A 27109-nucleotide genomic window follows, 5' to 3' on the forward strand; every position below is an offset into this window, starting at 1 on the left:
CTCATAATTTTCACTATTTTTATCACATAAATTGAAATTTGCTATAACACATGAGTAGCTCTTCCTTTGCTTACTCTTCTAGCATGACAGAAAAGCCACCAGACCGTAAAAGCTGTGCAAATTATTGTTTGCATCATATTTAACAAACTGAGGGAAAGTGGAAGGGCTTGTAGTTCTGAAAGTTACTGGATGCAATCTATTATCAATTTCTTACTAACTGAGAGTAAGGCCTTTGCAGGAAAGTCTTAACACTGAGGCAGCAAGGAAAAGGCTTGAGATTTTCTGGCAAAGACTGCATGTTTCAGGTCAATAATTGAGTTTTTTATTACATGGCTTTATGGTCGATTCAAGCAAAGATGACCACTTCATATCCATGCCGGTGCTTATCAGTAGTTCAAAAACACACAAGTCAGGAGATCTAACACATAATTATTTGGCCAAAAAATATATTTATTTTTAAGACAAACGATTAAATTTGGTAAGGTGAATGTCATTGAAATTTGCAAGAATCAATGGCACAACAAACATCAATGAATTCAGAGAAGTGAGAGTTGGTTTTTGAATTTCCTGAATTTTCCTGTTCTTTATAATTGGTCCACGGGTATTAGGATAGAATAATGACCTCGCACTTGGCCAATCAGAGCACTCTTTGTGTTGGCAACAAGCCCTAGCCATATACAGCAGTAATAATGACCCTCAGCATGTAAGGTCACCAAGTAAGTCCATGGTAATGTGCGGTTTAATGAGAACTTGCGTGACTACAGTAATGGTAGGGATAAAATGGATTGAAATCCATAATCCATTTTATGAAAACGAGAGTAATACAATATTCGTAACTTATCAAAATAACCATTATTTTTCATTGTAACAGTTTTCCCCATACATGTAACATGTAAAGCTTTCCTTTATTTTATTTTTTGCTATAGTTTTGGGACAAGAGAGATTTCATTTAGTGCACTGCAGTCAATATCATGTACAGTTTTAGCAATATTATCTCAAGCAATGCTCAGAGTCATGGTAAATAATCATGGGAAGACATTCCCAGATCTTCAATATCCATACCTCTCCCACGCAAAGTCTTTTAGCCACCACTGGAACTCCCCTACCCTATTTTAGGTGCCCACTCTTGGAAATTATGACATATCCCTTCAAACTCACAGTACGTTTGTTCCACAGCTGACAACACTTACTGTGGTTTTATTGTCCCCTTGAAGTTTTAGTTACCGGTATTTACAAATATTGCTAAAAATAACTCTTACTTAGCTAGCAAAGAAAAACATGAATGGGAAGCATTTGTAAAAAAAGCAAATCACTGTAACCTTGTTTTGCTTCCTTAGGATGTTTTTGAGCTTCCTTTAGGATTTGTTTAAAATAATATATAAATTTGAAATTATATTTAGGTTATTTAACATTTTATTTAAAGCCTTTTAACGCAAAAAAGCAATGTTAAGAGTAAAGGCACTGATTATTTACTCTACTTTTAAGATACGGTGATATTCATTTTTGCATGCTCAATTTCACGTTTTAAATATAGTTGACTGGGCATTATTTTTGTGGTGGGTGTAAACTGGAAGTTGCAGGTCATTGTTTCACCATAGCTGAAACACCCCAAACCTTTCCTAATGCTAACATTAGGCCTAACCACTATCCTTTAGAAAATGTTTAAGCCTAAGGGTTGGCATTTTTGTAAAGGTTTGGGTTGTTTCGACGACCTGCAACCCAAATCTGCAACCTGCACTTTATACCCTCCATTATGTTTGAAAACATGCAAACTCAAAGGTTTGTAATCAAAGTTAGAGAGAAAGTAATTGGAATGATGATTCTCCTGGTTTTTGATTACCATGAGATTGTTTTCAACCTGAGTTAGCCTGCCTATTATTGTGCACACCTTCTGCGCATCTCGAGATACTCGGATTTCTCATGGGTGATGCTTATTAATACAGGGATATTTTTTCAGTTCAAAACTATGCCGAGAAAGCAGAACTTAGCAAGTGCTCTTGGTATCCAAAAAGAAAATTGGGGGTAACCCTGCATTTTTCAGAGATGATTAACCTTCAATTTGGAAAAGAACACCATACCTTGCTTTGTATTTCAAAGCTTCTTACAAAGATTGTTGATTATTAATTATCTTCGAAAAATGCGTGGTTACCCCCAATTTTCTTTTTGGATTTCAATAACACTTGTTAAGATCTGCTTTTCCTGCACATTCAGTAAACCGCGCAAAAATACCTTTGAATTAGTAGGCACCATCCTTAAATGAAGCCCAGATATATAGCTTGCTTTCATCAAAAATTATCCTTTTCCTGTGGTGTGCATGTTACTCCAAAAAATAAATCAGAAATGTTAATAAACAAAAACGTTTTTATGCACAGTAATCTTTGCCAGGTTTTCAGTTTTCATTTGATTTTAACAGTGAAGGCTGTCTACATAGCACCTCGTAGGAGTTAAGAAAATAGACCCACTTCGCATTCTACTGTTTTTATGTGGCACTGGTGGCCGTAGCAATTACGTTCTGTGAATATACACCTAACAAAAAGATTTGTCCTAATGCTATGGCCATGTCAATTCCAAGTCTGCTCATCCCCTCCCCCCCTCGCCCTCAAACACATGATGGGTATTTTTCAGGTTTGCTTTCCCAGGGTGAAGCATTTGCTAAAATAGGTCAACCCGGAATGGGGCAGTGTCAAAAACAGTACTTTTAAGTGTTACATGCTTTGTTGCTTATTGTGAATTTTCTGTCTTGTCCTAAATATAACAATATCAAATAAATGACTAGAGGTGACGTAGGTTTTCAAGTAGGCTGAAGCCAACAGCTGTGACGATGCAGTGTTATTTCCTTGTGAAAACAGCGTGGAACAAAGCAAAAGCTTGGCAAATTTTGCGGGAATATTTAGACTACATCAGATCTTGGTGGAGAGATTTACTAACTAGGTTGAGGGAATTTGTGCTTAGTTAGAGCTATCAATCTAGTCACAGTGGCCTGTTGTCTTAGCTAGTCTCCCTTCATCTTCAAACTGCTCTACATGTAGATGTTTAATGATTTATCCTTGACGACGAGTCTTTTTCAAGGGAGTTTTAACCAATAAAAAACTGTCCCCTCCATTAACTCACTATCATCTGGGAGTGAGACTTAACAGATTTTACTCTGTCTAAATTATGCCAGACGATTTTACTCGTCAACTCGGACGACCTAGGGGGCCTAAGAAGTGAATGGGTTAATTTTCAAAACAAATGCTCTGTAATTTTTTTGTATATTTTTTCATAAATAAAAACACTCTCTTTGCTCTTCTGGTAGCTACTTTACTGAGAAGCTCATGGAAGTGTTCCGTGCTTGCCCACTGTGGAGCATTTTGCAACATTTAAGGCAAAATAGACAAATTCCCTCGGGGATGAGTAAACTTGGAACTGACAAAGCTATATTAATTCTCATTTCTTTTGAAAGCCAAAATTTGATCAACACATGCTATTTACAGTATTAGTCAAACTTACAATATTGTACGATTAACAATGAAACCATAATAATTATTATTTTTAAGCACTGCAAGCTCAAAACCTGTAACAGCATTGTACAACTTCAATAAAGTAGAACTCTGTGAATATGAGGTGTCCCTGGTATTTGAAGTCTTAATTAATAAAGTAATGTTTAAAAAACCAGCAGCAGTGTTTTATCTGGTTTAGCCAAGTGTTTTTGGACCCGATAACACATGTGCTGAACAGCTTCAAAAACATTCCACAAAAAAGTGTGTCCCCTGGGAGTCAGAACAAATGTTAAAATTGTGAGGAGAACATTTACAAGAAAAACAAGCTATGTCACATGCAGTGACAAAACGCCGGATACTAATACTAATAAGGAGAAGGTTTTATTGGTATAAAGTCACTAAACGTGATGTATTATCAACCACTTTAAAGGTCAATGGCTTGTGAACTATTAATGAGTTTTCTAAGTCTTGTTGTCTCACTATCCATGGACCCTGGAGAACAAAGTGGGTGTTAGTGATCACCAATAAACTAGGACAAGGTACAGAAGGATTGCATTCATATAAAAAGGATTTATTTCACTCCTGTACCACCAAAAGATTTTACACGATTTCATAAAGTCACAGGTTGTATTTAAAATGTCACATAAGTGCAAATCACACAGTGTCCATTATCTAAACTACCCTGGCATGGTATATTTACAAAATCTACATCTAAAATACAAAACATAAACAATGAAAATTCATAAACAAGTCATAATTATATCAGCTAGAAAATAAACATTAAGCAAAACAGAAGTCATAATTAAACCACATTTTGAAATTTTAATCTAAGAAATGATTAGTGGTTAGCTAGTTTGATAACAAGATGCTTTGGAAGTTTTGTGTTGCTTAATGCTCTCTGTCACAGAGCAAGTTTCAACAACCAAAATGGGACAATGGAGATGCAATATATTATTTTAAATGTCCTGCGGAAGCCTTTCTCAGTCCATTGTTGGAATTTGTTTGCCTGCGTAGCTGGCGGTTCTGTTGTTGCTGAATGCAAGAGAACTCAAGCAATTTTCCCCAACCTTCTTGCACCACTTGAAATCTCCCGCACTCCAAAAAGAACCACCAGCTACGCAGGCTAGGAATTTCAAATAGCTCAAACGCTATCAATGTGTTAACCTGCGTAGCTGGTGGGATATTTTTATTGCAGTATTATTTAAACATGTGGGAGTAAATTGATGGCTACTTCGATGTTTTGGCTGCAAGTAATCTCAAAATTACTAGTACCCATGCCAGTCATGGCCAAAACCGTCGTACTGATGAGTGTTTAAATAATCCTGCAATAAAATATCCCAACAGCTACACAGGCTATCAATGTGTCAACTTGAGGAAAAACTTGCCAAGTGACTGTTATTCAACATTTTGTCAGTTTTAGTTTAAGTTTCATATATCATTAACATAGTTTTTAGCATACAGCATGGAACAGTTAATCAACTGTTTCAATCCAGGTAGTTTTGATGGCAATGACTATAATGGCTCACACATCATTTAGCAGGTAATGGTCTGGAGTTCTTTGTTTCTATGTAGTAATTTGATTTAACAGTGAGCTTTTGCAAAATAATTTGTGATGAATGAATAATAATAATAATAATATTACTAATAATCACAAAATTGAACAACAATAATATTATTTGTGAAGGAAAAATTAAATAAAATAACGCTTTTGTCACAGAGAATCAATACAAATGTATGGTACTTTCTGGTAAAACCACAGCTCAAACTTGCTGTTTCTAAGTGATTCAAAGTCAAACTGAACATTGCTAGTATCTTGCACGCAAAACACAGTTTCAGTTGTACTCCACTTGAAATCCTTTTTCCTTTTCTTCCAAAAATTAAAGTTCTCATTGTAAAAGAAGTGTTTTTGTCTTTCATCATCGGCTTTGTCAGCAGTAAATCTTCCCGGATATGGCTGCAACTTTCTCTCTGAAATCACGTCTGGTCCAAGGTATTATTTTCTTAACGCACTCCAATCAAAACACTGAAGACAAAATGCATTGAAGAAATGCGTTTGCACCTCCACCATTATTGGAACCATCTCCACATCACTTGCAGCACAATAATTCCCAACAAACGTACTGCTATTTGACACATTCCCCATCTCTAGTTAATCCAAAGCAGAAAATGCTAATGACATCTCTCTGAACAAACTTCCCATTTTACCAGACATACTTGTTTTACTTGATAATGCTTCGCGGATAAACTGCAGATGCGAGTGGCACTTGTGACATTTATTATACCTATAACAAGAGTCAAGTTATACACTGGCAAATGTTATTGGAAAAATATTATTTAGACTTAGAGATAACTACAACAGGCTGCCACAATTCACTCTAGAAATTATTAAAATGACTTCAAAGAATCCTTGATGTACAGTGTATTAACGACTGCAGTGCAAATTGGAAGTTGGGAGCCTGAAATATCCAAGAGCTTTCACTATAAGCAGCCAGATCCTTGGTGGAGATTGCTCCTATGGCTGAAAAATCTTGACAACTCAGACATGCCACATGATCCCCTACTAAAAAGGGGAGGAAGAAGGCACCGGTGATAATGAAAAATCAGTAAGTAGAGGGGGAGAATGAGAAATGCTAATGAGCTAAACTCAAGACGTCAACACTTGAAAGAGCTACTTAACACACCAGTGCTCTTGACCACAGCTGCATGGACAGCTGCTCTGCCATTAAAATCCATTAAATTGCATTTTGAATTAACGATGACACATGTACAAGCTGCCTTGCAAAGATTAATGCAATGTTTATAATTTTTTTTCTTTTACACAGTCTCCAAGTTAAGCCTGTGAATTATACATAATAATTATGTAGAACCAGAGGTTATTTTATGTATAATTTCCCATAAATTTAACTAAACCTACTTTCCCAAATGTTGATCAGTAGGAACTCACCTCTCTTCTCGGACAAGATCAACACCCACAGACACCGGAGGGGCGGCCATGTTGCTTTTTATAACTGGTGCAAAGTTTCTTAAAATCAGCTTTATTGATGTGGCACCAGCTTGAACATAACTGTCAAAAGAATTAACTTAAGTCTGTTAATATGCCAACTATTTCTTTTTGGGGGACAAGAGGTTTAAATTTAAGTGACTTCAGTTTAAGAAAAAGGATTTGGCACTTTGGACATGTTTGACAGTGCCCTGGTACTTTTCACTACATAAATTAAGCCAAATAGCAATACCAAACAATAACAAAGTTAACAGGAAACTGACCTTTCGTATTTGCTGCTTATGAGGTCCTTCAAGTGAGGAAGCAATAACGAACAAACATCCAGATTCCAAAGGGACCTTCAAAGATGAATTAAAGCATTTATTGTATCAGTGACTTAAGAAGCAGTGTTGTCCAGTGGTTAGGGCATTAGGTTTGCACGTGGTTGCCCCAGGTTCAAATCCCATTCTAACCTCTGATTTAGATTTGTTTCCGGTTGTCAGTCAGATTCAACTCTCGCACACTTTGTAAATAGCCAACTGGTTGCCTGCTGGAAGTTTGAATAGTTTCTTTCAGATTATTAAAAGTGAGGTCCCTACAAACTATTTCTCTTTTACACTAAAAATAGATGCCACATCATGCTCAATAATCCAAATTTTACATTTAAAAATTAGGGGAATTAGGGATAGGGATAAAGATATCTGATAATTTTTGTAAAGAAAAAGATAGATTGAAATAATTCCACTGCATAGAGACTTCTTTTTCGGTTGATACAATTTCAAGAAAATTACATCTTTTAACCCTTCCAACTTAGAGTTCACATTTCAATCTACATGAAGCTAATTGATGATTTTTCTCCTGAATGTGCACCCCTTGGGGAGTGAAGAGTTAAAAGAGGGTCTGCTGTACTTTTTTCATGAAATTTGATGAGGGATAGTATTTCTACGTGAAATGTGATTTTTGTTTTAATTTATTTGTGGTTTGTGATCACCTATCCCAAGAAAATGTTCATATACATGTACAAAATGGTTTTAAAATTAAGTGTGAAGCATGAATGAATGAAGGTTTGAATTAAACGTGATTAAATTTCTGGAATCTTGGGAATTTCACTGATTTGCATGAAAATACGTGAATTACTTGATATTTCCAAATGGGAACAAGAAGAAATTTTGGAAATTATACGTGATGTGTGAAACGTCTTAAGTACATGCACAGGGAGCCCAGACAAACTGTGTGACAGTTAATACAATGTATCTAAATCTTTCATATAATTTCGATAATATCCAAGTCCAAAAAATCCAAGTATTTAATTAACCTAAGTGTTGACTGTGGTAATCCTTGTGACCTCAAAACTGCGAATTTTAGTGATTTAAAGGGTTTGTGTTTGACGTTCACCTGAGCGTACCAGCAGAAAGACAAGCCATTAGGGTGGAAAGCTCAATTTCAGACCGCTCCAGCATCAAGACTGCGCACCAGGCAAGCTGAAACCCAGAGGTTTCCACATACTGTATAACGGTAAGAGAGGAAACCTCTGGGTTTCAGCTTGCCTGGTGTGTGATTTGAAACCTGTACGATGAGAATTTGTTAGTGAAAATCGGCTTGATGAGCACTGGAGGGGTCCATAATCGAGCTTTCTACTGTCTTTCTACTGGTACGCTCAGGTGAACGTTGCACACAAACCCTTCAATTCACTAAAATTCGTCATTTTTAGCCACAAGGATTACCAAAAACAACACTTCAGGTAAAAAAAACTTTGAATTTTAGACTTGGATTTTATCTAAATTATGTGAAAGATTTAGATATTAACGGTCGCACAGTTTGTCCGGGCCCACTGTGGTACATGTAATATTTCTACACGAAAGCATTTTGAAAGAGTGTATAGGGGACCAGGGGTGCATCTAGGGGGAGGCTGCAGAGGGTGAACACACTCCCCCACCCCCCTTCCTGAGATGACTGGAAGCTTCCTAATACAACTGGCATTCTGCAAAAAAAACGTCACCAGTCAGCTACGCCATTCCTTAGTGGTACACCCACTCCCAAGAAAAAATCCACTCCCTGGGGACCCTCGTCAAAGTTTCCTTGTGGATACTAAAGAAACACTAGGTGATGGCGGTGACACATCTACCAAATGAATATACTTACTGTTTCAGACAAAGAACATTAAGTAGATCCACCAATATAGCTTGGTCATTCATATCTACTGCATTTTGAACAGCACTCTAAAAAAGCCAAAGACAAAATGTCAGCAGTGTAGACTGAAGTTCTTAATGTCACACTTTTTGCAAATAACCAAAAACACAAGAAGATGTTAATTTAACATAGCCTTTTCCCATAATGGGTTTTATTACTAGAGAAACTGGAGCTGTGTTGGTGTAGGAGTCAAACAAACATTTTGGCATCAAACAAACTGGTAGAGGTAAATTAAGCACCATGTTGAGATTTGGAACCTGATATATAGAGCTTTAGCCCTTTGTCAGAGTGTATGTGCTCTGACAAGGGCTAAAAGTTCTGATAAGGTGCTAACGCTCAAATTATCAACTTCTAAGCTTTGTCCTCTCTTACCTGGCTATTTAATCAAATTGATAGCAAAATTTTTGTGTTTCCTTTTACTTTAATACATGTAAGGTTTGCAAATTGAATAGAACTATTTCACAGAATGTTTACAAAAAATAAAAAATTATATGTATGCTTGACCTATCCAATTGAGGAGAGAATGAGAAATGTCTACCACAGTTAAATTAATTAGCTTTTCTAATAGTGACTGCCTCAAAGGTATAAGCAAGGCTGTATAATTATCTTGTCAGAGAAACAGTCGCCTTAACCCATTGACCTATTGACCCCTGCCAGTGAGAAATAACAGATTTTACTCAGTCTAATGCAAGACGATTTTACTTGTTAACTGGGGCATATTAAGGCATTTGATAATAATAAGTAAACACAAATAATAAATTGTTATATAGCTGAGTTTTTTTCCCCAGCAGCGCAAGCTCGCATTGGCTACTTCGAGGTCACATGACATTTAACAATAAAACTGTTTTCCGCCAGCGGGCAACAGTGCAAAATCTATGACGTCAGACGGTAACAGTGCACTGTTACCTGCGAATGTTGACCGACGACTGCCGTTGCTGTTGCCGTTGCACGTTTTTCTTTTTGTGCTATATAACAAAATATTCACTTTGAAAGACTGATCCCTCGGGAAACAGTTCATTTTGTTTCCCTCAAATCTCAACGTTTCCCTTGGCTGTGCCTCTGGGAAACATTGAGATTCTTGGGAAACAAAATGAACTGTTCCCCTGGGGTCCAGTCATTATGCTAGCACATAAGGTGAAAGTCACCTTAATATCCCCATCAGCCCAATATCTTGCAACAGTATTTAAGTTCTTGAGCCTTGATGACATAATGGCAGCAATAGATCCATGACCTATAACACAAAATATCAAAAAATACTCTTCTCTTCTTTTAACTGAAAACAGTGGCACCAGAAATGCATATTTTTTTGGCAGCTGCTAGTACTAGAGATGTCATCGTAAACTAACCAATCAGAAGCCAAAAGACGGCTACATTTAGCATCAGGGCCCGAAATTCCTGGTGGCCAACGTGACTAAAAATTGAGTACTGGCGACCAGAATTTCACAACTAGTCGCCGGTGGATACATTTTCTCTCCACAATGGCCTCTTTCGAAAGCGAAAAACATAGATTTATTCACTTGTTCAGCTAAGGCACTTCAAGATATGAATATGGTGTGCGGACTTGAGAAGACGAACTGGACAAGAGAATAGCCCATATGCTTTACTTGACAGAGTTGACTCAAAACTTCCATTTCAATTTCAGAATAAGTGACAGCCATACAATGATTTCTCCTTGGGGAATGAGGCAGGGGGGTTTCCTTGATGAAAGACATAAAGTTGCCTAGTTTTCCCAAAGTGATTTACAACTTACTTTTTCTGAGTGTGGAGACAGCCTCAGATTCAGTCATGCTGGGATGTTTTGGTTGAAAGTTATTATCATTATGTACATCCTTTTTAGATGGTTCGTTGACCACCGGTGGTTTTGCCTGTGATACAGAAAAAGCACTGTTTAGGCTCCTAGGAAGAACTTAAATAGCTCAAAAAGAGCAATATAATCACCAGTGTTCTCACCAGGCCGCACCCTTGCAGGATTTCCGAAAAAAATAGAAATGGCAATTAAAAACGATGCAAATGCACCAACTTGGGTGCACAAGGATGCTACGAGTGAAACAGACTTTAAGAAGTAAGTTTAGCAGTCTTTTAATGGTTTCAGCGAATACTCCAGCTCTTTGCCTTCTTCAACTGAATGAAAACAATTTATCAAAGTATTCAAAGACGTTCAATTTTATCAACTTTTGCCTTTGTCAGTCACACGAGGGTTGCACAGCTTGACAACTCAACTTGGCCGCCATATTGGTTCTGTAGGTACTTTGTGCAACAGATAATTTAGAGTGCAGGCTCATGTTGTCGTGGCAAGGAGTAGTTTCGCCCTAAAGTAATAAGGATTTAAGAAAGTGAAGAAGATCATCGAAACAATGGTGACGAGGAAACTGAAAATCAAAAAACTATTTCATTGAAGGAAGACCATGTTTTTCAGGGTGAATGGCAGTCGAAATAAACATGGCTAACAAAAAGATCACCACCTGTAAGATCTGTCGGAAGGCAAATAAATCAAATGCATTTCCAATATTGTCAAATGACCACCATTGCAAGTTCCAATTTGAATGTTCCTTCATGAAATGGACATTGAAATCACAAAGGACTTTTTTGCCCTAGTCATGGAGCGCAAGTAACTTTGTCCGGCTTGAGCCCCTAAAGGGCCCCTATTTTTCAGGAAAAGGGGCCCTGGGACTCCGTAAGACAAAATCCTGGTGAGAACACTGAATCACTGACAATCATTTCTCAAACATTTATAAATTAATTAACATAATATTGTAATTATGATTATTTTATCTACTTATTTGTTTGTTTACAACTTCAAATTGTATCTTAAAATTGTATATTAAATTGTATACTATGAGCAAACCAAATTCTATTCTATTCAAGTCCCATTCAACAAAAAATAACTAACCTCCACTTTATCACCCCTGAACACTTTGTTCCTCTGGGGTAAAGCGTTCACCAACAAATTACAGTGCTTAGCAAAATAATTATCGCTCTTACAATCTTTACTACTGCAGTGATACAGTCTGACCAAAAGGAAATGCTAAAATAAAAGGTAATTAATTAATACTCACAGGAAGAAAGTCTGACAACTGCAGTCCAGCTGGTTTATCTCTTTCAGATGGAATCATTACATTTTCCTTTTGTTTATTTGTTTGTTCAGTAGACTGCAACCAAAACAATATTTTTTGGTTTGTGTTGTTTGAAAGAGAAACCTTACCAAATAGCCTAGTTTATGACACACTTCATGACACTTATTGGAATCCATGGTCAACTAATTACTTGCATTTTCTTGACATAATATATGGATTAATTAACCCTTTTAGCCCCCAAGGGGCCCCTATTGACGAGTAAAATCATCTGGGGTGCAGGGATGGCACAGTGGTGAGAGCACTCACCTCCCACCAATGTGGCCCGGGTGTGATTCTTGCCTGTTCAGAATGCAAATAATTATTATTTGCATTCTTAACAGGCAGATAACAAAACCTGAGGATTCTTAAATGATTGCTATGAAGGCCCGTTCTGGTCAAAATGGTGGATATAGTTTTTACCTGTGCATGAATTAATTTTACACGTTGATAGAATTAATATTTTGCATTTCTAAAACATTTTGTTAAACCACCAAATTTATTTTACCATACCTATTAATTATATTTTTAGAAGACTTATATTTTGTGTGTTTAGAATTAATTTTGTGTGTGTTTGCAATTAATTTTGTGTATGTTTGCAATTAATTTTGTGTGTGTTTGGAATTAATTTTGTGTGTGTTTGCAATTAATTTTGTGTATGTTTGCAATTAATTTTGTGTGTGTTCGGAATTAATTTTGTGTGTTTCTCAAAATTCCTTTACCCATAACACCTTGCGGTAGTTCTCTACCATGTGGTGCCAAACAAAGATGGCGACTTCCGAACAAGTGAAAGAAATCGCACAAGCTGCAATAGACAGTATTAATCAGCTGACCTCGTTAATTGCGCACGAACGTCAACCAACAACATCGGAGACGACTTTCCTTCGCCAAACCCAGCCAACTAATAGCGCACTAACAGAATTGCAGAGGAGGTTTCCGACAGTTTCAAGGGGAAGATACAGAAGAACTTCTGATTCTAGTTCGCGGCCGTATCCAGTCGTTCCGAATGTAAGGCGTCCTGCTGGTCGACCGTTGGCATCTGAGATAGTTTCAAAGGATGTTATGATACTAGAAATGGGAAGAGAGAAAATACCGACGAAAGCAGAAAAGCTTGATTTAGAGAGAAGTGGACGAATTATATCAGGCGTGGACATTGATAGAAAGTGGGATGCTAAAAAACTTCAGCAAGAGTTAGCGAAATTATTGACAGGTGAAATGGAGGGCTTGTATTTCGAAATAGTAAAGAACTCTGGTGGTACTTTGCTAAGACCGAACATCCAGGCAGGAAAAGAGATTGATTCAAAGCTGCTGCTGAAATCGATTGCTCCATCTGGTTGGATCTATGTAAGACTCCTGGAGGAACTGCCATCCATGATTGATCCCAGTGATAAACAACTAGAAGTTCCTGTGTTTGAAGTCCCTGAATCTGACATGCTGTCAAGTGATGCTAGTGGTAGAGACGACTTGTTTTGTAATATCATGGATTTGACAAAAGATTCTGATGCGAGTGTCCCATTGTCTCGACATATGTCAGACACCAATGCTGATGCTAATACAAATGCAGGATCAGTGTTCAGTGCAAGTAAGAGTCAGCCACCCTCGAGTTCATTTGATATCCAGTCAGTAATCAAAGGTGCTAAAGATCAGGGTTTGACTGACCCTATAGAAGTGCTTAAATTTCTGCAAAAAGAGATTGTAACTGGCCGAGCCTTAGAAGTTACAAGTTGCGAAGAAACCATTGAGGGAGAAACAAATTACATTACTGTTGACAGGGCAAATATATTAGAAACAACAATCAGTGAACTAGAATACATTACAAATTATAGACCGACATTTCAGGTGGACTTCATGGGAGAAGAATGTGTAGATCAGGGTGGGCCACGTAAGGAATGGATAAGACTAATGAATCAAGCTATTAAAGAAAAGTACTTCGACCATGGCTTGAGGCCATTATTAGCACAAGATTACTACTTTGTTGGAGTGATGATGGCAGTTGCCATGCTTCAAAATGGGCAATTGCCTGTATTTGTGGAGGAGAGCACTCTGCAGCAAATTGTTTCTTTGGGAGACTGTTTTGACCCTTGTGTTCGTCAAATTAGGCACGGACTAGAAGAGCTTGGAATGCTGTCAGCTCTTCAGGAACTGCCAATGTTGGTTCATCTCCTGAGACCCCAAGCAAGGGGCAAGTTGAGTGTACAAATGTTACTTCACATTTTGAAGCCTAACTTTTCAGAGGAGGGTTCAAATACCCTGAAAAAGGAAAAAGAAGTTTATCAACTCTTTGTCAAGTATGTTCGAGAAGTGGCAGCTTCTAGGAGGGTGTGTGGGCAGACTACGCTTGATTTGAGTCACATACTTCAGTTTGCAACTGGTACTGCAGAGGAGCCTGTCCTTGGTTTCAGCCTTGCACCATCACTGGAGTTTATACTACCCACGGAAATCGTGAAAGTTGCAAGTCAGGAAGGACTCAATGATGAGCAGAAGAAAGGAGAGAGTGATAAGCAGCAGGAAGAACAAAGGGAAGAGCAGCACCCACCTGTGGAGGGCGGCTTCCTCCCTTTAGCTCATACCTGTACCAACTTGCTTGAGCTTCCAAGGCCAACTGAGGAAGTTCCTCTGCCTCCTATGGATAGATTATTTGCTCTCTATGACTTGGCATTCTCACAGTGTTACTTTGGCAAGAAGTAAATGGCCCGCAGTCTATGGCCAATGTTGCTATTTTTGACTTTGGTCTTAATGGGTTTTTTGAAAAGTGTAAGAAGGTACAATTTTGTGATGTCCATTTCCTAATTATTGTCTAGACTCTGTTGCATTTGAGAAAAGTGAACTTTGGTATGTAGCATGTTGCTCAGAAGCTTTTATTTCAATAATCTCATTGGTTAAGATGATAGATTATTGATTCAAGTTGACATTTTAGTAAGATTTAATGTATCAGGTAATATAATTTTCTGCAGATGGATGCAAATTTAATTGGTGGGTCAGAAAATACATAAAGCTAAGGTTCCATCAATGTTTTTCTCAATTGCAGACTGTCAAAATTCCCCATTGTCATCAATATTTTGAACTTGACAATGTTGCCACACAATAAATTTAAGTCGAAGCAAGCTTAATTTCAGTTTTAAGTTATACGTCCATATATATTGATGGGTTTATATATATGCACTGTTGTGTTTCTTGTTGCCAGTTTGAGTTGTTAGGTTTGATTGACCTCAGTGCAATAATTACTCAAGCTGAATGATGTTATTCATTTTATGTTGCTGTTAATAAAAGTAAAGAACTAAATTAATGCAATAAATCTGTTCTGAGTTCTCTATGACCGATACTGTTATAATTTATGGATGAACGCAATGATCTATCAAAGTCAATTGAACAGAGTACCACTCTATTTTATTGAAATCTGTACCAGGAAAACCTGTGACTAGGGATAATTAAACTTAATATTCCAATGATATATAGATCTATTGTCTATTGTATCTATGATTCATAGATCTATCTATGAACGATGTTCATAGCAAAAAAGGAGAAAGATATTAACAAAGTGAGGCATTTTAATACAGGATACAACTTGATTTGAAACTCTTGTTTGTTGTCAATGAAATTCATGTTTGGCTAGTTTGCACACAAAAAACTGCATCGCCTTTGTCACGAACAGTCAGGCCTAACAATTCTTATATAACGTTTGGTCACAAAGTTTTGGATTTGTTTGTATAGATACTATTTGATTTCAACTTGATTTTCCGGTTTTTATATTATGATAAAATTACTTGTATATATTTTCATGACACGTGTAATTTTAGAGCGGATATGTTTTTTCCATAAATCAAAAAACGGATGCACAAATTTACGACTGTAGTTACGAGTTCTTAACAGCCTTTGTGGCAGATCAAATGGTTAATCCATTCAACCACAGGTAACCTCCTTCCGACTGCTTTCCTTTAGCAACCCTATTAGGGATAAACCTTTCTATTGGGGGCAGGCAGGAAGGCAATTACCCCCCTCCCCCCTAAAAAAAATTGTGAACAGCAAAACATCTTCCACATCAAAATAATGTTTCAGTTTTAATGATCAAGTACAGAAGTAAAGGGAGAAACTGGTGAATTTGTTGCCCAGAATATCTGCTACTATGGCTGAGAAAAAATTTTATCATAGTGGCACTGTTTGGTTCTTCCTTTTAGGCCTCAAGAGACTTCACTCGAGGTCAGAAGCATGTTAATGATATCAATACATTGCAGGAAGAGATCTTTTCCGCCATTTCCATCATCTGACAAAGGATCTGGTAGTTGTGCAAGCTGTTCATCTGAAAGGCTGATTAATGGTGGTGAAATATCTACCTGGTAATCTTCATCTTCTACTGTTTGCACACCATTAGGATCTACTCCAAAGTGATCAATTTCAGCCTCACTTAACGCAGTATGTCCAGAATGTAAGTTCTCTAGCATACCCTTCTCCCACATTTGAAGTGGTGACAGGTTCCTTTCGGTTGACACTGGCCGATTATTCATTTGTCTGACAAGCTCCCTTAGAGAATTTTCTATTCTTGGAATGTAGACATAGTGTAGGCTGAAAATATGCAGATCATTAAGGACATCCAAGTTGCCTTCATCTTCCAACTGCAGAAAAATGCGGACATAGAAAACTAACACCCCTGAATAAACATCGCGATGTGTTCTCTCGACCCTGGAGTTATGGACAGACGATCCAGTGATAATGCTGCCTCTTCCTGGTCCGCGATGTTGTATCATATGAGCAGCAACAAGATAATTCTCCATACCATAGTCTGAACGCACTCGTGAGGGTAATCCCCATCTCTGCACTGCATTGTGAAATAAAGAAAGCACTGTTTCTGCTTTGTTATTGTCGCGACAAGCAGCATACAAAATTAACCTGGTCTTCCCATCAATGCAGACATGTGTTATCAGTTTATACCTGATTAATTTGTGTCCTGTATCTATGTGCCATAGGCTATTGGGGGTTGGTACATAATACTTTCTACGATGAATGGTCATTCTCCAGCGTAAGGCAGTTCCAACAGGATCAACACGTCGTAAACATTCAGTGACTCTCCATCTCTGAACGTTCAAGCCTCTACTCCTTAGTGCACCTATAAATCGTCTTCTTCCAATGTTAGGAGTTAGAATTCCTGTTGTTGGACTGCCAGTTATACCTCTGTACATTTCATCCAATTCATCGTCTGATATTTCTGAGTAGGCAGAGTCACTCAAACCAAATTCTTTACGTCGCCGCTGAAGGGTTGAAATACTAACCTGGAGAATGCCAGCAATTGCTTCCCAAGAAAAATAAAGTGATCGTAAATGCTCCACTTGGTCTTTGGTTATTTCATAGCGTTTACGACCTCGTCCTGGCTGTGCAAGATTCAGCGGAGCAGAATAAGATACCTCCAGTGCATCGTAAAAATCTGCATTGTCACGGCTTTCAATCTGACTTGACAATAAGGCGATTAACTGTGTTAATGAATGATTCATATTCTGAACGGGGGCTTGAAGTGCAGATGAAGGGATACCAGTTACATTTGTAACACCGCCGGCTAAATCATTCATTAGAAAAGACAAGGTACCCGATGCATCCAGTAATCGATACCTTGTTTCAACTAGAATGTCTGTCTCCAACTCTTGTTCGCCAATATTAGCCAAAATATTGAGAACGCTTTTAAGATTCTGGAGAAACAGTGCGAACCCACGTTCATTTCTTTCTCGTAACACCACTCGACGTGACCTTTGTTGACGAGCCGCCATGTTGTTAGCACATGGCCGAGAACACTGCCGCAAAGACGTATGGGACAAGAAACACACAAAATTAATTCCGAACACACACAAAATTAATTCCAAACACACACAAAATTAATTCCAAACACACACAAAATTAATTGCAAACATACACAAAATTAATTGCAAACACACACAAAATTAATTCCAAACACACAAAATATAAGTCTTCTAAAAATATAATTAATAGGTATGGTAAAATTAATTTGGCGGTTAAACAAAATGTTTTAGAAATGCAAAATATTAATTCTATCAACATGTAAAATTAATTCATGCACAGGTAAAAACTATATCCACCATTTTGACCAGAACGGGCCTTCATAGATTGCAATTGTAAATAAATATCATACCTTAGATGGTTTGACTGGTTCAGGGAAAGAGGGCGGCTGATGTCTTGTGGGACCTTGGGTGAATACCACAAATCAAAATTCAATGAACCATGATTGAGACAACACCAGATGATGAGTTAAATCATCTTGCATTAAGCCACGGCTACACAAGTGATTTTTTGCTTGCGCCGGTGATGCGATTTTTTTCAAATTTTGTCGTGTTGCCTGTGCGCAAGGGTGGCTGTGACAAATTTTGGCGACAAATTGAAGGCAGTGCAAATCGCATACTTGAAGAGACCTGGGCACTATAAACAGACATTCCTCCTTTAATTTCGTTGGCTAAATATTCTTTAGTCTCGTCGCAAGCGCAGGGAAAATGTTCCAGGGTGGCTACATGGACAACTATGTCTGCGATTTTGTCGCAAAAGTTTCAACCCTGGCAACTTTTTTCTTGCGATTTTTTTTCCCCTGTCGCGTCACCAGTTCAAGGGTGGCTACACATGTGATTTTCATTGCGCACTGGCAATGCGACAAAATTTGAAAAAATCGCATCACCAGCGCCAGCAAAAAATCGCTTGTGTAGCTGCGGCTTTACGGTAAAATCTGGAAATGTCACTCTTAGGAAGGAAAGGGTTAAAAGAGACAGAGATGTTATTCACCCCTTCACCCCTCAAATGACTGCCATCAATAAGTAAAACTGTTTAGCAAAAGACAGAGAAAATTCATTGTCACATTTAGGAGGTACACAGTGAAGAACCAAGCAGCGAGGATGCACTCGTTGAGTCTCTTTTATTTAAAAATAGTGTATTAGCAACATACATGTAGTACTTGTAAACATTTTTGCTTCCAGATGCAAAACTTGGTCACACAAACAAAAAGCTTGCCCCCTCCCCACCGCTCCCTGGGAAATGTTATTTGCACTGGTATATTGATTTCACTTGTAGATATTAGAAGATTTTCTTCCCAATTTGCATACCAAGAACTGTAAAGACTTTAGGTTCTTAGAATGAATTTTACTGCATTTCTCACTATCATGACAACTCACCAGGTGAGGGTGGTGGCTGAAACGGTTCATGGTTTTGTCGTGGAGGTGTCCGATCTGAAGATTAAAGAACTCTTAATTTAAAAGCTGAATGGATCTCAATGTTCTTACTGATGAATCATAAATCAAAAGTACAGTAATTTGTGTTCTTCATGGCACTTCCAATACTCATTACAAAATAATATTCAATTTGGTAATATTTTAATAATTCTTTGACCCACTGACTACTGATGAACCGCCGCCCATTGACAACAGCAATTATTTTACAGTCATTCAATTACTCAAAATGGAGCCCAGAATTAGTTTTTAGTACCTAATTACTTTAATACTTTATCATAATAAATTCATCCATCTTTAAAAGATGACCTTCTCACTATTTGTCAACTCCACATTGTTCAACAAGTTAGACAAATGTGCAAGAATTCGGAAAACTTTAAGGCTCTAGTTTCCAACTCTGTTAGATGATAAATTTGCCAGTCATGTTACTTAACCAACTAAGTAGTACTTACATGAGTCAACCTAAAAACAATGTATTCGCTCCACACTTTATAATGACGCATCAAGAACCAAAAATTCAAAGGCCATTCACCATTAAAAACTCACCAAGTTTGCTTTTGGCTTTGAAAATATCTTCAGGTGTTTGTAATCTCTGTATTTCATCACTCTCGGCATCAGCATTGCCTGGCTCCTCAGGGACAGCAGAGTGTTCCATTTTTGATCTGACGAAACAAAGACATTAATTTTGTCACTCTCTCTTCAAAGATAAATTATGTATGACCCTTATTTATCCTAAATAATATTCCACTACCTACATACAGTGCTAGAAATTAAAAACAATAATTTTCTTGGTTGTCCCTGTTTCACAAGCTGGGCAACTAACCCCATAAATTTGGTTGCCCATTAGGAAACTCATAACGATGAAATGCACGCCATGTTGAGATGCAACATGGCGTTGCTCCCGTGGTTTTTTGTGGAAGTCTGGGTTTAAGATTTAGCATTAATTTTCAATCTCCATCGTAGTACATGTTGCAGTCTCTTAATTTTCAATCTCCATCGTAGTACATGTTGCAGTCTCTTGCATTTTCCTATCCGGCAATTTTTGTAAAAGCCACAGATATTCAAAACACAGCAAAACCCTCAGCTGATGCAAATTAGTTATTGTTTAGTTTGAACACACTACTATCGACATTGGCAATGGAAAACTGACAAGTGAGTTGGGTGCTGCTTAACCCTTTCAGCCCTGATAGTGCCAAATGGCACTTATAGATTTTACTCTGTCTAATGCCAGACGATTTTACTCGTCAATGGGGAACCCCTCGGGGCTTAAAGGGTTAAGTAATTAATGTTCTATTTTTGGCTGGGTTGTCCATTGTTTTTTCTTTGGGCAACCAGGCTTTACATTTTAAATTGCCTGGTAAACTTTCTGGTCATCTGGGACGACCGAACGACCACTAATTTTGAGCACTGAACATATTTTTAGCCCAGTTTTGACTTTTCCAGGAGAATTTAATGGAACATGTATTTCTAAATATTTGGCAGGTTTAAAACACAGATCACATTCCACAGGACAGTCATTGCAGGTCATTGTTTTACCGACACTAAAGCAACCAAAAACCTTCAAATTGGCTAACCTTAGGGCCAAACATCATGATTAAGCCTAATGAGCCCTAAGCTTAGCATTAGTAAAGGTTTTGTAATGAGTGACCAGTCAAATGTGATCTTCACTTTAAACCTGTTGGTAAATATTAACGTCAAAATTTTCTTGATAACTTTCAATATTCATAAGCTCCAGGCTATTTTTTTGCAATTTGCACAGAGAAAATTTGTGTATGATTGCTTGTCAGAATGCAATTTCATGTTTGCAGTTACATGAATGCCTTTTGTCTTGTTTGCCTCTGTCACCATTGATATTCATTTTTCCATTATCTTGAATACCCTTGATATTCATTTTTCCATATCTTGAATCTGGATTAGAGTATTGCACATCATTATTGTCTCTCAGTGGTTGCTATGGATGATATAATTTCGTTTCACAATGCTTTGTGCTTGGCTGGGACAGAGGCATTTTTGGAAGCAGTTCAGTTTGTGGAACTGAGGGTACTTCCTCAGTCTTCTTTATGGGTTGGTTTTGAGATGTATCCATGTATGCTTTCCATTGCACCAGTACAACATTCCATCTAGCCTGCATAGCTGGCAGTATTGTTGATTTTACTCCAGTAAAAGTTCGAATTGTTAATCAAAGTTCCTGTGTTGATGTGTTGAATCTGTTTGATCTGAAATTGGAAAACTGCTGTATTTTAAGAGGTCGAGCTCAGAAGATCTCACAGCACATTTCGGCAACATTTTAGTTAATGAAGCTGAGATTTAGTATCCATTATGAATATCATCCCTCAAAGGTGCCTGTAATGTTTCAGATTCATCAGAGAGTAAATTGAGGGCGAAAATTTCCCTTGCACTGTCGACTGCAGTATCACAAGGAACATTTTTTATGTCTGTAATATTTATTCTTTTGCCAAAGTGAAGATCATGTATGTCAAGCTTTTGCCAAAACCAGTGCGAAGAATAACCACAACCTCTTTGCCGGAAAGCAACTCCTGCACAGCAGTCTCCTACTCTTTCTTGGGAAAAAATTTTCGTTCTTTTTTAATTTTTTGATAAGCAAGAGCTTTTGATATACTTTCTTCGATGGTCAACATACATTATTGATTTTCCTTCACAGAAGGGATGAACTTGACCAAGGTTTCAAGTAATGTGTTCTTGATATCAGCCAATCTGAAATTTCCACCAGCTCAGTGACCTCTCATGGTTAGTGCCTTTGACTCCGGATCGAGTGGTCCGGGTTCGGGGCCTGGCCAGGGACATAGTGTTGTGTTATTGGGCAAGACACTTTACTCTCCTGGTGCCTCTCTCCACCCAGGTGTATAAATGGGTACCAGCATAATGCTGGGGGTAACCCTGCGTTGGACTAGCATCCCATCCAGGAGGGAGTATAAATACTCCTAGTCGCTTCATGCTACAGAAAACAGAGATAAGCGCCGGCCTGATGGGCCTTCTGGCTCGTAAGCAGTGACTTTACCTTTACCTTCAGTGACCAAGATATTTAAAAAACCCCAGTTTTTGGGCAGGCAGTATTTCACAGCGTCCCTCCCCATTTTCTGCGCTGGTTAATTTGCCTCTCGTGTCAACAATACTGCCAGCTACGCAGGTTGCATTCCATCTTCAGCACAGATGGTGTAGCTTCTTGGAATTTCATGTTTGTTCACTACCACAGCTGGTTCCCATTTATGATGTGACAGACAATGACAGATATACTAAGTACTGTTATGGTTTTGGATGGGTTGAAATTGACAGAATGTGAGTAAATTTGTTCTCCAAAAACATAAAAGGAAAGGAAAAAAAAACACAAATTGTTGAAAAAAAATGCTGCACAGCAGACCTTGGTTTTGTAGATGTAGTTGGAGGTCTTTCTGTACTAAATGCTTTCCTAGGTGGTCTGAAGAATAAAATAAAGTATAATGTATCTGGTAGCAATGAAAGAAAACGTGACTGAGGTGAAAATCAACAACTTAATCGGTGACAAAATGAAACAATGAAATTTTATAAATTTGCATTTTACAGGGTTCTAGCCACAAAATGCTGCAAATCAGCATGAACATGACATAATTATAATCGTGATAATAATACACAGCAAGCAAGAACAGGATTCTTCCTGGTAAAGCAGAAGAGGATTATCAATGATAATCTGCAGCTCAAGAAGAAATCAACCTTCTTGATTCCACTATGGGAAATACCCTTCAATAACTACAAACTATTTTAAAATTAAGTTATCACGTCATATAAGGGGATATGGCGGTACTTATTAAATAAACTGACAAAGTCAGCCAATACAAGATGCAAATAATAATAAGTTTTACGTGGAACTTTGTGCACCAAAGGTGCATGCATGGAGCACAATGGGTAAGAAAATATGGTAACCCAACTGTGTGAGAAATTTTTGTTTTTGTCACCATCCAACCAAGTTCACCCCTCCATGTACATGTATGCCAATGTTAAACTCTGTGGTGCAACCGACATTATTTGATGGGAATATCTTTGATATTGGACATCCATGTTATGGTTAATTGACACCTGTCAAAACAAGGTATTTTCTGACCAGTATCATGTGACCATATTGCAGGCTCAATTTTAAAGCTCACTAAGGTCAGCTGTTTTTTTTCAAAGTTGACTGCTGACCAGGTACTGGTACACAGGAACTCCCACTTTTAGGCTTTGCTAAAATCTATAATTATGTTATCATGGCATAACATGTACATAACATAATAATAATAATATCATGTGACCTGGAAAAATGCTAGTACACCCTGTAGATCCCATGGCATTTCTTTATTAAGAATGCCTACATGTTAATACCAGTACAACCTAAACAAAGCGTGAGAAATTGTGAGAAATTGTGAGAAAGGAAACTCTTTTCCTACTCACCTTTCCAAATAAATTTTCTGAAATATCACTTACGTTTTATTAGATTGAGGTGGTTTCTGTTCTCCAGGTGACCCCACCTGTTGAAAAAAAGTTTCCTCTTTAAAGGTACTTACATGTAAAAGATGAGAGATTGCAGAAAACCATCCCAACCTCATTTGAAGCTCATTAAAAACCAAAAGAACACATTGTAGCATGCCTGTGCTTGTTCCTTAAAAAACTTATCATTAATTTTCTGCAATCCCACATCTCACTCTTTTCAACCATGTGTCGTTTCACTCTTGTGGAAAGTCGCTGCATGGCATTGACCACCCCCTTTTAGCAGGACTTCCAGAAGTATTAAAGAATCTTATTTTATATGCATTTGTCATCTATGGTATAATTTACCCCATACTATTAATTAGGGAATCAAGTTCATTGTCAAGTTTTCATAAGAATTTACTTGTACTTTATTATAACAAATTTTGCAAAAGCATTGTTTTTGTTTTCTCTTGAGACCATTTTAAGTCCCGAGAGAAACTGGAATCAATGCTTATGCAAACTTTTGGAGGGCAAACTAAGAATATTATCGTATTTTTGAAAGTGGCGGGCCAATTAGGATGTTAAAGATTGCATTGTAACAACTGTTAAACATAGAAAATTCAAATTCCCTGAACATATTTCCCCTCAACTTTTTCAGACTTGTCTCATAGCAAATCTGCTTATCTTACCCATTCACCCGTGAGAATGAGACTTCTAGATTTTACTCTGTCAATGCCAGACGATTTTGCTCATCAATTGGAGGCATGCTAGGGCATTAATTTTAGGTGTGAATGGGGATATTGGCATTAGATTCTCCAAGGCCTTTTAGCTGAAATAAGGGTATGTAATGTTGTGTTTAGTTTTGTAACATCATTATATCTTTGTTTGAAGGAAAAAAGTATAGAATTTGGCTCTAACTCTTCTTTTTACTATTGGGCAGGGGGTAGGGGGGGGGGGGGGTTTTCTTGCACATGTGTAAATTTCAGGTTTTAAAGAGTTTAACTGAGAACAGTTGGTATTTGATATATTGAAAAGACAGCTACGCAGGTGAAAGATCACTCACCACAACATCATTTTTCACGTCATGTGATTCATCAGCATACTTAGCAATCATGTTCTCTAAATGCTGAGAAAAAAAAACAACAACAACAACAATGCCATAATGGTCAATCAGCTGGTCATAAAATAATCTCTTTCATTTATATATAAAACTTAAATAATCACAAACTTACCCCTAAATCAACAACCCACACGGAAACATTTGTCTGAAGGAAGGATGCACCAATCTACCAAAATACAGAAACAAAAGAAAAGGTAACCAATGAAGTATTAAAGCCAAAGCAGCTTTTGAACACATTTTGCTCTAGGTTATGTTTTTTCATATTGATTGTTTGAAATTTCCTTTCATTTTGCCCAAACATCAGCCATGTACTTTAAAGCTGACTGGAAGTTCATAGAGTCTGTCAGTCTGAGAATCACGTGGTATTACTTAAGGAAATACCCCCGGTAGTCCCCAGGCATACAAATATACATGTTGGGTGTTCTAGCAGTCATGAGTTTCTTTCCCCCGTACTCTCCAGGATACAGTGCTTGATGTTATTTGTCAATACTCCACTTGTACAGACTAATAAGACTGAAGCACCAGCCAACTCTGGGGGATATGTCCAGGTTTGACCCTAATTAGATGCACACGGATTTCAATAAGCGTCATGAAGTGTCCCCTTGCTCTTCTGGCCAACTTCAACATCACTTGTGTCTCAGAATACAGACAATTTATGTCACAAAGTGTCCCCAAAATGCTGCTCTTTAAGTGAAGATTAACTGCTGCATTTACCCAAAGCTAAAAATAACGCTAACCTTTACCCTTACCTTATTGTTGAAAATAGGTAGCAAATGCTTAGACTTAAAGGGACACTTTGTGCTGGATGTCAAAATTGGGTGTGCATCTAATTAGGGTCAAACCTGGACATAAGTGAACTCTGGAGGGCGTGGCTCAGGCAAAATCTTGACTGTATGTTGAAATAAAAAAAGAGAGAATTACTGCAAAATGGAAAAGGATGTCACCAAGTACTGGCTAATTTAAACAGCTGAAAGAGACCTTCTTTTACTGCCTGAAATTCAACCTAGCCACAAAGAAGTAGACAAATTTTTAAAGCTTGTTGTCTAAGCTCTACAGGTCACTGATGCCTGACCTGCTAAACGCCCTTACTCGCAGTCGGAGACTGAATTGCTAAGGGCGTGGCTCAATAAGGTCGGACCAAAGGAGATGTGCTGCCGCTTGGCGCTCGGCACCTGAACACGACCCATGTATGACCTCGGAGCACAGCACCACAGCCAGATGGAATAGGCTGGGAGTTCATTATGCTGAGGGAGGAAAACCGGAGAAAAACCCTCGGAGTCAGGTTGAGATCGACTGAAACTCAGCCCACATCTGCTCTCGGCGCCGAGAGTTGAACCTGGGTCACAGAGATGGAAGGCACGCTTTATAACCACTAAGCCATCCTTACTCTCCATTATACATGTACAATGCCTCTACCAAACGATCTTGCCAAATTTTTGAATTTTTTTTGTGGTCAATGTTTTCTACCAGAGTACTTAAAAGTAAGGGAAAAAAAATTCATTGTTGAGAGTCTATTCAATCATTTCAAGCTATTAATAAACACTTTGAAGCAAATTGGTTGTCAGGACTCCTGGCCTTTCTTTTTATTGTTTCACTAGTTCAACTTTTTCAATACTCCAGAGCTCCTTCTTTCTCAATTCTTGATGCTTGCTTCTCATTTCTTGAAATCTTGGACGTCTTGGCTTTTCAGAATTGAGCCAAGACTTTTAACTTACCATTGAGCACTATAACAAATTAATGTAATTTTTACTCATTTAATGCAAAAACGGCTCACCAATTGGCTTGAGGAAATAGCCATATCTGCCACCTTCCCCCACGAAAGAGAAAAACTATCATAACATCTAACAGGCTCCCAACCATATACTCTCATGGAATCTTGAGCTCCACTAAATAATGCAAGTCCTTCAGGGTGAAATGAAATACATCTGAAATGAAAAAAGAGACTTTTCTGACTTTTTATGCAATTTAACGTACATGTACAACGTACAATGCTTCATACATTGCAGTGAAAGTGCTGAATCACAGTGTAATTCAAATAAAAACATAAACTATAAATATAATATATGTTGATACGAATAACATTACTAAAAGTAGATAACATAATTACGTGTATATTAACCCTTTGACATCCAAACCGGCCGAAACCGGCCAGACTTAGTATTTTACTCTGTCTAACGCCAGACGATTTTACTCGTCAATGGGGAACCCCTGGAAGTCAATGGGTTACCACAGTCACAAAAAATTAATCATGGCAAAATTACTAAACCTGTCTGTGTGCCCTCAAAACTTCTGGGTTTTCTGTGCTCCACAGTGAAACCATATCCATGTCAGATACGCATTCAAATGATAAAAGTCCTACAGTACATACGTACCTTATACCATTTGTCTCTGGATCAATACTTGACACAAGTTGAAAAGTTTCTAAATCCCAAAACTTTACTGTCCTGAAACAAGCATATACAGACTTGTTGATCAGAAGTGATTTCATGCAGTATTTGCTTTTTTAGAGATAACAATTAACAAAATGATTCTAAATCTGAGGGGAGTAAAAAACAGACATGAATATGATTATTATTAGA

At 37.7% G+C, this 27109-nt stretch overlaps 1 protein-coding gene across 1 annotated transcript in view; it reads right to left on the reverse strand.

Annotated features, from left to right (window-relative positions):
* Window positions 1-4034: 4034 nt before the first annotated feature.
* The window catches only part of LOC138007291 (katanin p80 WD40 repeat-containing subunit B1-like), a 31483-nt gene continuing 8408 nt past the window's right edge, over window positions 4035-27109 (reverse strand). The window contains exons 8-23 of the mRNA XM_068854142.1: window positions 26903-26974; window positions 26305-26455; window positions 24643-24696; window positions 24474-24536; window positions 23426-23469; window positions 22350-22406; window positions 19517-19632; window positions 18917-18970; window positions 17893-17945; window positions 11706-11798; window positions 10400-10514; window positions 9795-9880; window positions 8602-8678; window positions 6744-6818; window positions 6424-6543; window positions 4035-5761 (exon numbers count right to left, since the gene is read on the reverse strand). Coding sequence (XP_068710243.1) covers window positions 5629-5761; window positions 6424-6543; window positions 6744-6818; window positions 8602-8678; window positions 9795-9880; window positions 10400-10514; window positions 11706-11798; window positions 17893-17945; window positions 18917-18970; window positions 19517-19632; window positions 22350-22406; window positions 23426-23469; window positions 24474-24536; window positions 24643-24696; window positions 26305-26455; window positions 26903-26974 — 1363 coding nt within the window. The 3' untranslated portion in view covers window positions 4035-5628. The remainder of the gene's footprint in view (window positions 5762-6423; window positions 6544-6743; window positions 6819-8601; window positions 8679-9794; window positions 9881-10399; window positions 10515-11705; window positions 11799-17892; window positions 17946-18916; window positions 18971-19516; window positions 19633-22349; window positions 22407-23425; window positions 23470-24473; window positions 24537-24642; window positions 24697-26304; window positions 26456-26902; window positions 26975-27109) is intronic.

The sequence above is a fragment of the Montipora foliosa genome, chromosome 1 (genome assembly GCF_036669935.1).
Source record: "Montipora foliosa isolate CH-2021 chromosome 1, ASM3666993v2, whole genome shotgun sequence".
Taxonomy (NCBI): Eukaryota; Metazoa; Cnidaria; class Anthozoa; order Scleractinia; family Acroporidae; genus Montipora; species Montipora foliosa.